This window comes from Carassius gibelio, chromosome B11 (assembly GCF_023724105.1).
Source record: "Carassius gibelio isolate Cgi1373 ecotype wild population from Czech Republic chromosome B11, carGib1.2-hapl.c, whole genome shotgun sequence".
In the NCBI taxonomy this organism is placed as follows: domain Eukaryota; kingdom Metazoa; phylum Chordata; class Actinopteri; order Cypriniformes; family Cyprinidae; genus Carassius; species Carassius gibelio.
The window spans coordinates 4,108,045-4,122,226 of NC_068406.1; the positions used below are offsets into that span (position 1 = coordinate 4,108,045).

Genomic DNA, 14,182 nt, shown 5'->3' on the forward strand with positions numbered 1-14,182 from the left:
TATAATTGTGAATGTTTGTAAGTATAAACTGATTTTAAGATTAACCTAACTGAATTTACATGGCACAAGCTGATTGGCCTCTCCTGGAGTGTCATTTCCTGCAGCTGTTAGCTCAACCCCAGTTAAACACATGAACCTGCTTATCAAGGCCTTCGGACTCGCTAGAAACTTCTAGGCAAGCGTGTTGGAGCCGACTGGAGCTACAATCTGATGAAGCACGAATGGACACCCTTTATTTAAATTCAATGTTTGCTGTAAGTTGTTTCTTCTTAAGTATTCTCTGGAAACCCTCCACCTCCCCAGCTCCACATGTCTAGAACTGCTATGTGATTTACATAAGCCTGTTATGCATATTCATGCAGTGTGTAGCAGAACTACATAAAAAAAAAACAAATGCACTAACAGTTTTTATGTCCATTAACATGTTGAAATAATTCCAGATAATTTTCAAGACTGAAATATGGGCCTAAATATTGCACTTGAATGTTACAAATATGTCTGAAGATAAAAGAAAACTATGTTTTCAAACCATTTCCTTTTTCCCCCCAACTCAGTTTCCCAGTTAATTACGACATTTTATCTAAATATATATTTTTATGCAATGGCTCTATTGCAGTCTAGAATTACTTGCAAATGCAGCATCATAGTCAGCCATATCCTTAAAACAGATGTAGTCTAAATTAAAGAGTGCAAACCAAACAATTCAGCCATGAAGTAAAATATAGCACAACAGTTGAAGTTCCAATTATCAGTGTGATTAATGTCGATTTAAACTTAGAGACTTCATGTCTGAGATAAACCAAATTTGTTGGACCTTTGTGTGTGTGTGCATTTAAAGTGCACTACAAAAGAAGCATTTCTTGGGTGACTAGGATTTTATTTCTATGGTATTGTACAGGGAAAGCTTTGGCCATAGTGAAACTTCATTGCTCCACCTAATTGCATATTACACAGTAAATGTTCTGAATTTGGATTGCAGTGTGAACAAAAAAAAAAAAAAGCCCAGTTAGGACACACTGTAAAAAGGCATTTATCATCAGGTAGTAGGGCGAGATTCTGATTGCTAGTCTTTGAACTGAATTGGGAATCAATTCCAAATTGTTGTTTTCAATTCTTTAATTGGATGAAACGTTCATCTCCAATCTTGTAACTACATTATATAATGGCTTACCTCCTTCTGATTTATTGATTGTTATTAATTAATTAATTGCACCTACTATCAATTTAGATATTATTCTGGAGTGACGCACAAAACCTTCCACTGTGGAGTTTATGAGCGTTTACTTAATTATAGGAAACTTCTCCAAGACATAGGCTAATTCATATTTTTCAGTCCATTGTCAGTTACCAATGACTCAGAAATTAGAAATTCATTGTTTTAGGAATGTAATCCCTGCCCTTCATTTGGGATAGTCATGACACTATTTAAGACATTTTCTTGATTTATATAAAAAAGGTCAATTCTGGGCATTTCAGTTGTCAAATGAAGTGCATTTTAAAATAGGTTCCACAGGGCAAAGCACACCGCAGAAACACTTATTGACATCAAAGTTGCCAAAATACAATCAAAACAGATTGAATCTTTGGACTTTATCTGTATAATGTCATAGTGCTGCAAATTCAGATTACAGTGTGTACCTGAGCATGTGGTGTTAGACTCATCTTCATCATTGCCGCAGTCGTTGTCTCCATCACACAGCCAACGCATTGGGATACAGCGGTTATTTTGACACTTAAAGCGGTCTGCAGGGCATGTGTGCTGATCTACAGATGGACAAACAATAAGCACTGTATGTGTTTGGTAGCTTGACACAAGGAGGGAGTTTTAAGTTAAACATGAGTGTGTTCTCACGGCACAGTTCAGCCGCCTCGTCGCTGTTGTCCAGACAGTCATTATCCCCGTCGCATTTCCAGCGGTCTTGAATACAGCGGTTATTCTTACAGGCGAACTCTCCCGGCTGACACTGCGGAGGGGGAATGTAAGACGGGTTGGCTGTAGAGAAACACACACACACAGAATGTAAATAAGTCTGCTGAAAGCCAGGCTCTTTGAAAAGAAACATCTGAAGAGTTTCTGTTTCAAATATTCAGATACAGAAACCAAACCGCTTGGTGTTCAATTCAGCTGATTGTATCAACAGTCAGTCACAAGATAAACCCTAGAAACGATGCATTATCTGCCAGTATGATTTAGCAGCTGGCACAAACAGATTTGTTTCAGCTCAGCAAGCGTTTCTTGCTTTGTTCTTTGTCAGGACTGAATGAACTCTTATCCTGCTGTATTCCTCACATCTCTCACCTGGGTCGCTCTGAATGGAGGTTTCTAGCATTGTGATTTCCTCAGCACTACTTAATCCTCTTGTGAACCAATCTTTAAAAGCCATTTTCAACCATTCATGGTACAAAGTAACATGCAAACCACCATAGTTAATTACCTTTGATACCTAAATTAGAAGTGTTGCAACATGCAGGCTTTGACAATAATGCAATTGTTTAAAAAATGAAACAAATGCTACTCATATGATAATATCGTTATTAATCCAGGACTACTGCCTGTCTTCCAGCATATTACGCGGCAGTACTAAAATATTGTTTGCTACCTGTCATAAAATGGAGAAGAACAAGTAGAAGAAGATGACGCAATCTGCCACGTATTTCAGAAGATGAGATACTTCAAAAAAGATGGGTTGTTAAACCCCCAAGTCTGCAAGAAGTGGTGTTTAAGAGTACTTTTTTTTTGTTTTTGTACAATTATGGTTAAAATTCTCTCTCTTCCTCCCTAAAGTCATATTTTGGATGTGATTCATTGGCCAAAACAATGCAAAAGAGGAATTTGACTGACATCATAGCATTTTTCTTTTCAAAACAGATATCCCAATAATATTCTTATTGTAATTATTTGGGCAACAATAATAATGTTACAAACATTTTAAACTTTCAAATGGATACATTTGGAAATGCATTTATGATGACCACCCGAGTGAATAAATCTAAAGATAGTTTTTGTGTTGTAGTGTGTTTATTTTTTATAAAATTAAGATGCATGTTTAGTAGGAGATCCGATGTGGCAAGATCTGACTGGTCTCGCGAGAACGTTATGATATCCTCACAGACCTTTCAAGTATATTTGCATTACACTAGCCCTTTCACCAGTAGTGGTATGTAAGATATTTTTTGTTAACATCAGGCAAGTGGACTAATGATAAGTGGGAAAATTACACAGTCTAGTTTGTATCCAGTCATAAAAACATAATTCACAGTTTTGCAAGGAATGTCACAGAAATGTCATGCTAAAACAGAATTAGGTAACAATAATAAATATAAAATAATATAGTGAGAAAAAAAATTCATAGGGCCCTAAACTTGTAATTTTTGTTAAACTTTTAATAAATTGATGTGAAAATGTATACGTTTCATGATTTTGATTAATAAGACAAGCTTTTAATTGATAAAATTTAATTTAACTATTAATTCAAACTGGAAAAAAGAAACAATAAAGCAATAAAGAATAATCAAAATGGAAAAATGTTTTTTTAGAAAAATGAAATAAAACGGAATTTAGGAAAACATCTAATGAATTTCATAGGGCCCTAACTATCCCTTAGCCTTGCTGCACCCCCCAGTTTGGGAACCACTGATTTATTATTTTAAATGGATAAATCATGTTTATTACATACTGTATATATATATATATATATATATATATATATATATATATATATATATATATATTAGGGATGCACCGAAATGAAAATTCTTGGCCGAAACCGAAAACCGAAAAAGAGAAAACCAAGGCCGAAAACCGAAACACCGAAAGAAATTATGCCAATTATTAGTACCATTGCATTTATTGCTATGACCGTGTACTAACTTTACTAAAATTAAGACATTGCAATTGCATAAATTAATATTAAAGTTTCAAAGATAATTACAATTACATAACTTAAAAAAACATAAAAATACATAATTACAAATGATGCAAATTTTATTAAGCACATTGCAACAATGCACAGTATAAAATAAAATTCAAACTAAAAATTTATCCCACTCATGTGTATATTTAATAATAATGGGCCTACTGGCCTGCAGAAAGGTTTTAAAATGAACAGTTCTCTCATAAAAACAAAGTGCATTTAGGTGAAGTGCATTTGAAATTTTTCTATGTAGGACTAGAAAGTGCATTACTTCTCCAGTTGGCAAGACTGTTATCACTTCTGGGGATGGGGACTTCAGACAGATAACCATCTAGCTGTTGAGCAGTTGAGCTTGTCATCTGCCTGACATTTGAGAAATATTTGAGAGAGTGTATTTAAATAGGGCCAGGGCATAAATAAACATTTTTATCAAATTAAAGCAGAAATCTAGCAGAAAATCTAGCATAAATATGGCTACAATCTGATATTATGTATGTATATATGTTTGTGTGTGTGTGTGTGTGTGTGTGTGTGTGTATATATTGTGTGTGTTTATATATATATATATATATATAGTAGCCTAAGAACAAAATAGCCAACGTATTATTATTATTTGAGGCACTTTCTTGCAGAATTTCACTGAACATATCAGACAACGAGGGTGCATGCCACTCATCTGGTGCAGAGACCAGTCTTTTCTGCGCTCTGATCAGTCTCCTGCGCTTGGCGCTTCTCCGTCTCCACACGGGTTCTCCGCATCCAGCGCGGCCTGGATCATTTCTCGTGCGCGCTGCCTTATTTCCGCATCCAAGTAATGGTCTTTATTAGGGCTGCACGATTATGACAAAAATCATAATTGTCGATTATTCCCTTGAAATTGTAATTGCGATTATATATTACGATTAGCACAATTTAGATTTAATGCACCCCTTTTTTTAAGCCTCAAATATCATATATATATATATATATATATATATATATATATATATATATATATATATATATATATAATTATTATTATTATTATTTTATTTATTTATTTTTTCTGAGAAACCAAACCAAAGTAAATATATGCATGGTATTATGTTATATTAAAACAAAGAAATTCAAACAATTGGGAAAAAAACCCTTAAGATAATCTGTAGAGAGAACAACAACATATCTTATGCACACAGAATGATGTAAGTGAACTTTTTTTTTGTGTAATTGTGCCTTTAAACGATTACATAATTGTGTCATCTGTAATTGTAATTGCGATTACAAATTCGATTAATTGTGCAGCCCTAGTCTTTATAACGCGGATCAAGCACATTCGCGATGAAGTGCAGAGGATCCGACAAGATCTCAGTGAGACGTGTGCTAACAGACTCTATAAGACTGTACTTTTCTTTGTTTTCACTTCGTGGTCCGTCTTAATCTCTTTGTTAGGAGACGCTTTAGTGCTGCGAATAAAGGAGTAAGAAGAGAGAGAATGTTCTCACTGGTGTTAAGTGAATGTCGCGGGGAGCTCGTGGTCTGCGCTATGCAGGTGCACGTGCAGGTCGCGGTTTCTGTTTGCGTCATCACAACATTTCGGCCGTGTTGTTTCGGTGATAAAAGTCTATCGGCCGAAAAACGAAAAGGCCATTTTCGGCCGAAAATTTTCGGTGGCCGAAATTTCGGTGCATCCCTAATATATATATATATATATATATATATATATATATATATATATATATAAAGTGGAAATCAGTTTACTAAATAATAAACTTGACTGACTGCTTCACTTCCTGTTTAAAGGGATATTTGTGTTAAGAATTTATGTGCAATTACTTGTCAGTTGAGTTTGTGGCAAAACCTTGTGCAGTGTTTAAATGATGTTTATTACTTCATAACATTAATAAAAATGTTTAATTTCATAAAGCTGATTTCAAAATGCACCAAAAATTTTTGCATTTAGTGTTTTTCAGTTGAATAAAAGACAAAGTTTTCCCTATATATTTCATCATTGAAGATTTCTCAAAATCTTGTCTCGTCTCGTGAACCCAGTCTTGTGTCTCGTCTCATGGGATAAGTGTCTCATCACACCCCTAATGTTTAGTTACCAGTGTTTGGAATAACACTGTTTAAAAGAATGACGTTAGGTAACAATGTTATTTTTTTAGTAACGGGGTAATCTAATTAATTACTTTTCCCATCGTTACAACGCCGTTAACATTACTGGACGTTAAATGCGGTGCGTTACTATGCATTGATTGAATAAACTGTATAATCCGAACGCACCCCTGGTTCACACAGCTAGTGAGGAGGTGGGTTAATAATGAAATAAGCGATTATGATTGGCTAAGGCAGAGTCATGTGTTTCATTTTACACACATGCCAGCACAGGTGCCAGCGGCCAAACACACACACACACGCAACAGCTAAACAGAGATTCGCAGCAGAAGCAGAGATGGTGAATTAGGAGCAATCCTATGAAAAGTTGGCATTTTCAAGGTGAAGACATAAGCACTACTTCAAATTCATTGTGGTCAAAGGCAAGAACGTGCATGTAATGTGTACATTATGTCCAGGAGCGAAGACTTCAACATCCGTTGTAAGCAACTCTAATTTAATGAAGCATCTCACAATGACACACGCATCTGCAAAGCTAGAGGCCAAAAAGACTTTTCTTACAAATACTTGAAGTGCAGGATAAAACTCTTGCTGTCTGTTGACGTGCAATAAATATCGAAAGTTATGTACGAACACCTGTCTGTTCTACTCATTCCAACTGACTTGTTAAAACTGCTCAAAAAATACAAATTCTTTGACATATAGCAACTTTAAAAATAAAAAAACAATAACGCAAATAGTTACTTTCCCTGGTAACGAGTTACTTTTATTATAGAGTAATTCAGTTTCTAACTCAGTTACTTTTTGGTTGAAGTAGTGAGTAACTATAGCTAATTAGTTTTTTAAAGTAACATTCCCAACAGTGTTAGTTACCAAAACAACCAAGAGAGCGACCCGTCTTTGTGAATCCTGTCCACATTCATAATGCTGGCAAAGATTAAAGACAGTATTACGCTGAATTGCAATTTTGTGTGCGACATGGGTGCACCAGTGAGTGGTGGGATGTTTTGCTAGTCTACGTTACCTTTACAGCTGGTGTTGTCTGCTGGATCCAGTAATTGGTCCTCAGCGCAGGCACATGACCTGCCTGTGGGAGTGGCCAAACACAGACTACTACAGCCGCCGTTATTTGCTCTACACGCATTACTTCCTGTGATGTAGGGATAACATCTGATTAACATTCAACAGCCAAACTTTCTGGATTCCTACTAGGAAATTTTGTCTTGCATGGGCATTCTACAAAAAAACATTTTAAATTACCTAGCTGCTGTTGGGCATCATACATGCGGATCTCAAAGATGGGTGGCCGTTCGTTGCGTAGCAAAGTGACTGTTTTGGTGTTCTGGTCCAGTTTATAGATGCTGCCACTGCGGTACTCATTCCAGAACAGAAAGTGTTTGTAGTGGCACAGGCCAAAGGCGTGATTCAGCTCTTGCCCATCATAAACCGTCTAAGAAGAAAGAATATGGTATTATGTAATTGACAACTAATGAATGAATTGCCTGTTCTAGTGTTTTCAGCGTTATCTCTTGTTTTCCATTCTTAAATGCATACATATGTTCTCTATTGTCTAATATTTTGTAATATTATCTATTTAATCAGCAGTGTGAGAGCACCTTGCGTGCACTGGTGTTGAGATAGACCATCTCGATTCGGTCATAATAAGCATCCACCCAGTACAGGATGCCCTGAGGGATGTCCAGACTCAGGCCGTTGGGCCAAAGAACAGTCTTAGAAGTCAACAGAACATTCCGGTTGGTTCCATCCATCCAGGCCTTCTCAATCTTCCCTCGCTTGCTCTCTTTTGGGTCCTCCTCCCAGTCAGTCCAGTACATCCAGCTAAAAGAGGAAGAAATATTTCAACACTTGAAAGATCCTTGTTTATAAACTGAATGGTTGCTTTAGCAATTGTGTCTTGTGTTATGTTGCTGTAGCTGCTGTTTTTATATATATATATATATATATGCTATAAGTCTCTTGTGGTTGTGCATTCTGAAATTGTAGAGTTTTTTTCATCACCTTATTTATTCTAGATCAGGAACTCACCCGTGCCGAGGGTCCACCACAATAGCTCGAGGATGGGTCATCTTGCCCTCAATGAGAGTCTTCTTGGTCTGAGAAGCTTTCTCAAGCCGAGCGACACTGATGGTCTTCTTGGGACCATCATCTGTCCAGTAAAGATTATTGGCCATCCAATCCACAGCGATTCCTTCAACAGTGTGAATACCTGAAAATTTTGAATAAGTCAGAATAATTACAGAATAAGTCATAACAACACTAATAATACTAGTAATAAGACAAATTGGAAATAAAAAAAAAAAACAGCACCTTCTTTAAGAATGATGTCTCTTTCTGTGCCGTCAATCTTCTGTCGGCCAATCAGATAGCTGGTGGCATCAGCAAAGTAGATGAAGTTACTCTGTGCATGGAAGTCCAGAGCTCGAGGGTTCATCAGGTTCTCGATGGGGATCATGTATTCATCCTGAACTTTAGGGTTGATGTCCATACCACGGATAATGCCTGGACGACCCTTGCCATACACCAGGAATAACTCATGCTCAGGCTCTGGGGATTTAATAGATATCAAAAATATAATTAAACAGATAAATAATTGAATATAAATATTTAACTCAATTAATGTTTCGGCTCAGATAGGATAGAGTATTACTCAAATGTGTCGGTTTAGGGTCATATTGTAAGAAAGTCAATCACAAACAAAAGGTTTGAAAGATTTGCTGGGCTGTAGAAATGTTCTCTTTGTATTCATGTTGGTATTACGTGGTTTTATATGGCTTGACATTAAACTTTTCCAAATTAATTCAAATTTATCAGAATGATTCATCTGGTGAAGAGGAAGTCTATGCTGATGGTATTAATGTCTTTCGTACAATCAATTCCAATTCCTTTTCGTGTTTTTTTCAAGGTCATGTATTCAGAGGTCACTGAAAAGTCACAAATCAATGCTATCAATGGTTCATTGCATATTCAAAGCAAACTACTGGAAATCAATATTTGGGATAATTGGAAAGACCTTCATCTTTGTAAACTGATTCAGTTAAAGTGTGTTTCAAACCTCCAGTCTCACTGATATGCATCAACACAAAGAACTATAAGAAAAGAAATGTGCAAAAGCTTAAAATTATTAATGCTCAATAAGGCTGTTTTCCAGTTTTATAATGAACAAAAGATGTGGCCCAACTTTAAAATGGATGTGCATCTAGCCATAACCTTTCACCATAAATCATGACATTTCATTCCTTACTGCTTAACTACATCCTTTGAAACCCATGATTCTCATATATTTAATTAAGCAACATCCGAGTAGATTACATTTTAAACTGAATTTTGACACATAGTGCCAAATAGTTCCAAACAAATTCACAACAAAGTCATTGTGTGTCTTCCAGCAACACATGAATGATTGCAAATTTTAAAGGAACATGTTTGAATGAATAATTCAGTCACTACCTCATAAGGACCCTATTTCAATGATACACTTCATGTGCACTTGTAGTCTTGTGGACTTACAATGGCTGCTGTCTACACATGTCTGTAAAGATTGTAGGTTGTCCCAGTTGTCATTTTAGGTTTTTAAGAAATATTCTCACTGTTTTGAGTTGAGCTCCACAGCAGACTTAGGAGTGGATTTACTAACAGCTTGGACCAGCGCAATCTCTCTTTTGCTCTTAAAAACATAATGTCACGATTTCCCTGTTGAAAAAAGCATATTCTGATTAGCTATGTTTTGAAGGATGGCAGCTGGTTTGAGCTGATTATAAACTGGTTATGAGCTGGTTTAAGCTGGTCATGTGCTGGTCCTAAGATGGTCCTAAGCAACTAGCTCCTGATCAGGACCAGCTCATAACCAGCTTAAACCAGCTCAAATCAGCTTCCATGCTTCAAAACAAACCTAACCAGCATACAGGTTTTGTCATTTTTTGTTTTGTTTTTTTCAACAGGATTTCTAGAGAGTGACTATGAAGTTTTAGCAATGAGAAGGTGCGTTTTTGTTTGACTGTGTTTTTTTTTTTTTTTTTATTATTGGGAGTTTCCTGTTTAGATGCAAAATTTATGGGAGGAGAGTATTTAAATGAATCATGCAAGGTGATTTGCTAAGGTTTGGGATAGTCAGTTTACTGGTACTTACGACAATATGAAACACCCCCCCCCCCCCCCCCCCCCCCCAAAAAAAAGCATGTCTTCACCCAGTTTGCTCCTACTTTGGTAGTAGTTTACTTGATTATCATTGATTCTGCTTATTTGTGACTACACTGACATTACACTGCACGATTTTAAGTCCCCATTAAGTGGGGAAACAAACTTGAGTTTGAGTCAATGGAACTAAACAAGGTGTGAATAAAAACTTAATCACCATCTCATTTCAAACCTTTCTTTTGTGGAAAACAAAAGAAGGTATTTTGAAGACTGTTGGTAACAAAGCTGTTTTTTGTTTCTAGTGACATTCTTGGTAAAAAAAAAATTTCTCAAATTATATTATTTTATGTTCTATAGTTAATGATGTAACAAAGTTAGGCCACTATAGCCTTAAATGTCTATGTATAAAACATTTTATGTTAAATCAAATAAAATATTTCTTTCTAAAGCTACAATTTGTCAAGTACTTTCTCATTTGACATAAAAAATGCTTTAAATATTATTTTGTGTGTATTTTCACAGTAAAATTTATTTTGCAATTAATTACATTAATTAATCGACACATCATAATAATCGGGCCCATCCCTGGTGGGCTAGTGTTTAGGATTCGGTGCTTTTAGCGCAGCAGCTCAGGTTCGATAAATATTAAACAATATAATAAAATATGAAAATGACTGCACAACCAACAACTAGGTGGAGATGCACCTCTGAGTTGACTGAACTTACTCCTGGACACGTTTTGGGAACCAGTATACCTCAAGTAATCAAGGTTTGGGTTAATCAACCAAGAGTATAGGGAATATGTGAAGGTAAGTCTTGCTTTCTGGAATACACCCCTGCAGAGTGAAATGTGTTTTGACTGGAAATAACATCTGATAACAACAAGATACAGGGCAAGTGGAACACATTCCATGACCAACTGGAACTTAAGAATTTGCATAACTTTATGTAACAACATTAAAATATCATGAAGAATACTATGGTTTTACCTTGAAACGTCCAAATAAAATGTCTACAATAATCTACAATAATGCCATAGTCACCTTTCTACAGCAACTAGTTAAAAAACATCATAATTAATAAACATTGAACTCGGCAGTTTAACTCTCATTTGAGTAAAATTCTAAGTTAGGCAAAACTAAGTTAAACTATTTTGGTGAATCGATAGATAGAGTAGAATCTATTACAATGTCACTCACTCTTGCACGATTTGCCATCATTGCCCAGGCTAAAGCCAGACCGACAGCGACACGTCCGGCTCTTGTGGCTGTTGCCCAACAGACAGATGTCTGAACAACCTCCAGCTTTTCCAAACTGATCTGGCTCACAGGCATGACTCCGCACTGAAGAAGAAGAACAGGAGAGTTAGACTGAGCTTGAGCTGAGATGGAGCTAGACTGCAGTGTAATGGCTGCATTTTAAAAGTTTATTCAAGTATACTGCAATATACTAGTTCAATATTTGTATTCAACAACATTAGAAGAGTCACAGTTCAATACCAGGGGGTTGACGTCTCTGGTGGTAAACATGTAGAGCTCCTCCCTTGTCAACACGGGTGACCACATGATAATCTGAACTGTTGAATCGATTGACGCGAATCACGCTGGTTTTAGGCTGCATGTTGGCATTGTCGGAGTTTGTGGCATATAGATAGTTCTCAAACACTGTGAGCCCATAAAGATGCTCAATCTGAGAAAAAAAAGAACCATTATTCAATTAGTTCTATTATTTGGGAAGTTGTGTTTGCTTTGCTGGCTTGAGTGAGCAAGACACAAGCATAAACACACCAATTAGCCTTGGGCTAATGAACTAAATGATAGCCATAACTCAAACAGAGAGGAAGGAATCAGGCTAATGCACTGACATAAACAGCTTTAATAAAATGACTCAGTAGCAGTAATGAAACTCTACTGTCTCTTTCACCTACTAAAGCATTTTTCACAGTACATATATCTATCCAATATAAGAGACTCCCTCAACGCAGTGAGATATGATGGACAGATGGATGGATGGATGGACAGATTACTGAACATATCTTAAAGTGGATGATGATGGATGGACATTTGGACTGATGGATGGATGGAGGGATGGACAGATGGAGAGATGGACTTTTGAACTGATGGACATTGAGATGGATGAATGAATGGTGGCCACATTTTTGGATGGATGGATGGATGGATGGATGGGCAAATGAACAGAGTCAGATAACAGAACTGAATAACTGGTGGATTTTAAGGTGGATGATGGACATGAGGATGGATGGATGGACAGATGGACAAATTAATAGATAGTCAGATGAATTAACAGCTAGATGTTTGGATGGATGAAATGATGGATGGATATTTAGAAGGTACAATTCAGATTACTGAACATATAGACATTTAAGTAGATAATGGGCAGATGCATGAATTGATGGATGGATAGTAAATGTATGAATGAATTAATTTATTAATTGAAATTTGGACACATGTCTGAAGAGAATATGAAGAGCCTGACATCTGGACTGAAGTGCAATAGGATGAATGTGTGGAGGGATGTTTGTGTGGTAAATGTTTGGATGGATAGCATTGCATTTGTCTTTATTGTAATGAGTTATGTGCAACATCTGTTGCTTTTACGTGTGCTTAATAAATAAACTTTAAGAAGATGGGTAGATTAAGAGGTGGTTGGTGGACGAATAGAAAAGATGAATCATAGAGATAAATTCAAATTTCAATCCAAGTCTATTTGTATTGTGCTTTTCATGATACAAATCGTTGCAAAGCAGCTTTACAGAAAATGTAAGTTTCTATTTAAAATTTTCTACATTAATGTTTGGGATAAATGCACAGAATATTTATCTGTTGACTTGAAACATGCAAATATACAGCTCTTACTTTGTGAGCTGTGCTCTTCTTGTATTAATTAGTTTAATTGTTCCCCTCCCCAACTTTGTTGAAATTTTGAGAAGAATAAAATCATGTTCATGCTATCTACAAACCCAATGTTTCACAATTTCAAACTTACATATCATAAACAAAGTAAAGGTTATGTGTAATTGGCATGCTGTCCGAGGGGAAGACTCTGATATTGGAATTTTGGCCCAAACCCAGAGTACTTGAGATATAAGATGGGTTGGTTGAGGGATGCTGAAAAACTGTCAAGGAACAGAGTTAAGTCTGCTGTGTACATATACAGCTCTTACTTTGTGAATTGTGCTCATCTTGTATTAATTAGTTTAATTATCTGAATGTTCCCCTGTCAAACTTTGTAAATAAAACATAATTTGTAGAGCAGTAATAAAGGGAAGTTGTCCGTTGTTAAATGTTATATTTAGCAACTCACTTTCTATTAAATGATTCAAAACAATAGGGAAATTAGTTCTTGAGCAAAACACATTCTTGCAGAGTTACATGTAATATTTTTTACCAACTTATAAGAGTGTGTTTTTAGAACATCAGGATATTTAAGGACATCTTAAAATGATCTTGGTATTTGCTCCTTACCAACAGTCCTTGAATGATGGTGTGTCTGTTTTTGCCCTCATAGTCCACTACCTCGATGTAGTCCAGATAAGCATCAGCCCAGTAGACCAATCTGCTGACCAAGTCCAGGGTGATGCCATGCGGGAATACAATTTTACTGTCCACCAACTTTGTTCGGTTCTGTCCATCCATGTCACAACGTTCCACCTTCGGGATCTGCCCGTAGTCGGTGAAGAAAACCTTTCTGTTGAAGGTAATATTGAGGAAGGTTACTCCTGAGTAATCCTGATGTACAGTATACCTCAAATGACTATTTAGCAAATACTATAAATATTCAGGTAGCTAGTTGTGTACATGGAGGAAGTGTGAGTTTGAACATGTTCATACCCCATAGTTGGGTCCAGAGCAATGCCTTTAGGGTTGAAGAGTTCTTGATCCAACAGTGTCACACATGTGGCTCCATCTTTATCACACACAAAGATTCGATCATCCACGTCATCAACAAAGTAGAAGTTTCCTGTGAGCCAGTCTATTGCCATCTGTTCTACATCTGTA

The 14,182-nt window shown here is 36.3% G+C and overlaps 1 protein-coding gene across 7 annotated transcripts in view; it reads right to left on the reverse strand.

The window, feature by feature from the left end:
* Positions 1–14,182, reverse strand: part of LOC127968142 (low-density lipoprotein receptor-related protein 1-like) — a 157,498-nt gene that overhangs the window by 85,551 nt on the left and 57,765 nt on the right. For all 7 annotated transcript variants that reach the window (XM_052569058.1, XM_052569061.1, XM_052569060.1 and 4 more), the window contains exons 7-17: positions 14,015–14,177; positions 13,649–13,871; positions 11,663–11,852; positions 11,363–11,506; positions 8,337–8,573; positions 8,055–8,235; positions 7,625–7,847; positions 7,269–7,458; positions 7,033–7,158; positions 1,853–1,993; positions 1,639–1,764 (exon numbers count right to left, since the gene is read on the reverse strand). In XM_052569058.1, the coding sequence (XP_052425018.1) occupies positions 1,639–1,764; positions 1,853–1,993; positions 7,033–7,158; positions 7,269–7,458; positions 7,625–7,847; positions 8,055–8,235; positions 8,337–8,573; positions 11,363–11,506; positions 11,663–11,852; positions 13,649–13,871; positions 14,015–14,177 (1,944 nt within the window). The remainder of the gene's footprint in view (positions 1–1,638; positions 1,765–1,852; positions 1,994–7,032; positions 7,159–7,268; positions 7,459–7,624; positions 7,848–8,054; positions 8,236–8,336; positions 8,574–11,362; positions 11,507–11,662; positions 11,853–13,648; positions 13,872–14,014; positions 14,178–14,182) is intronic.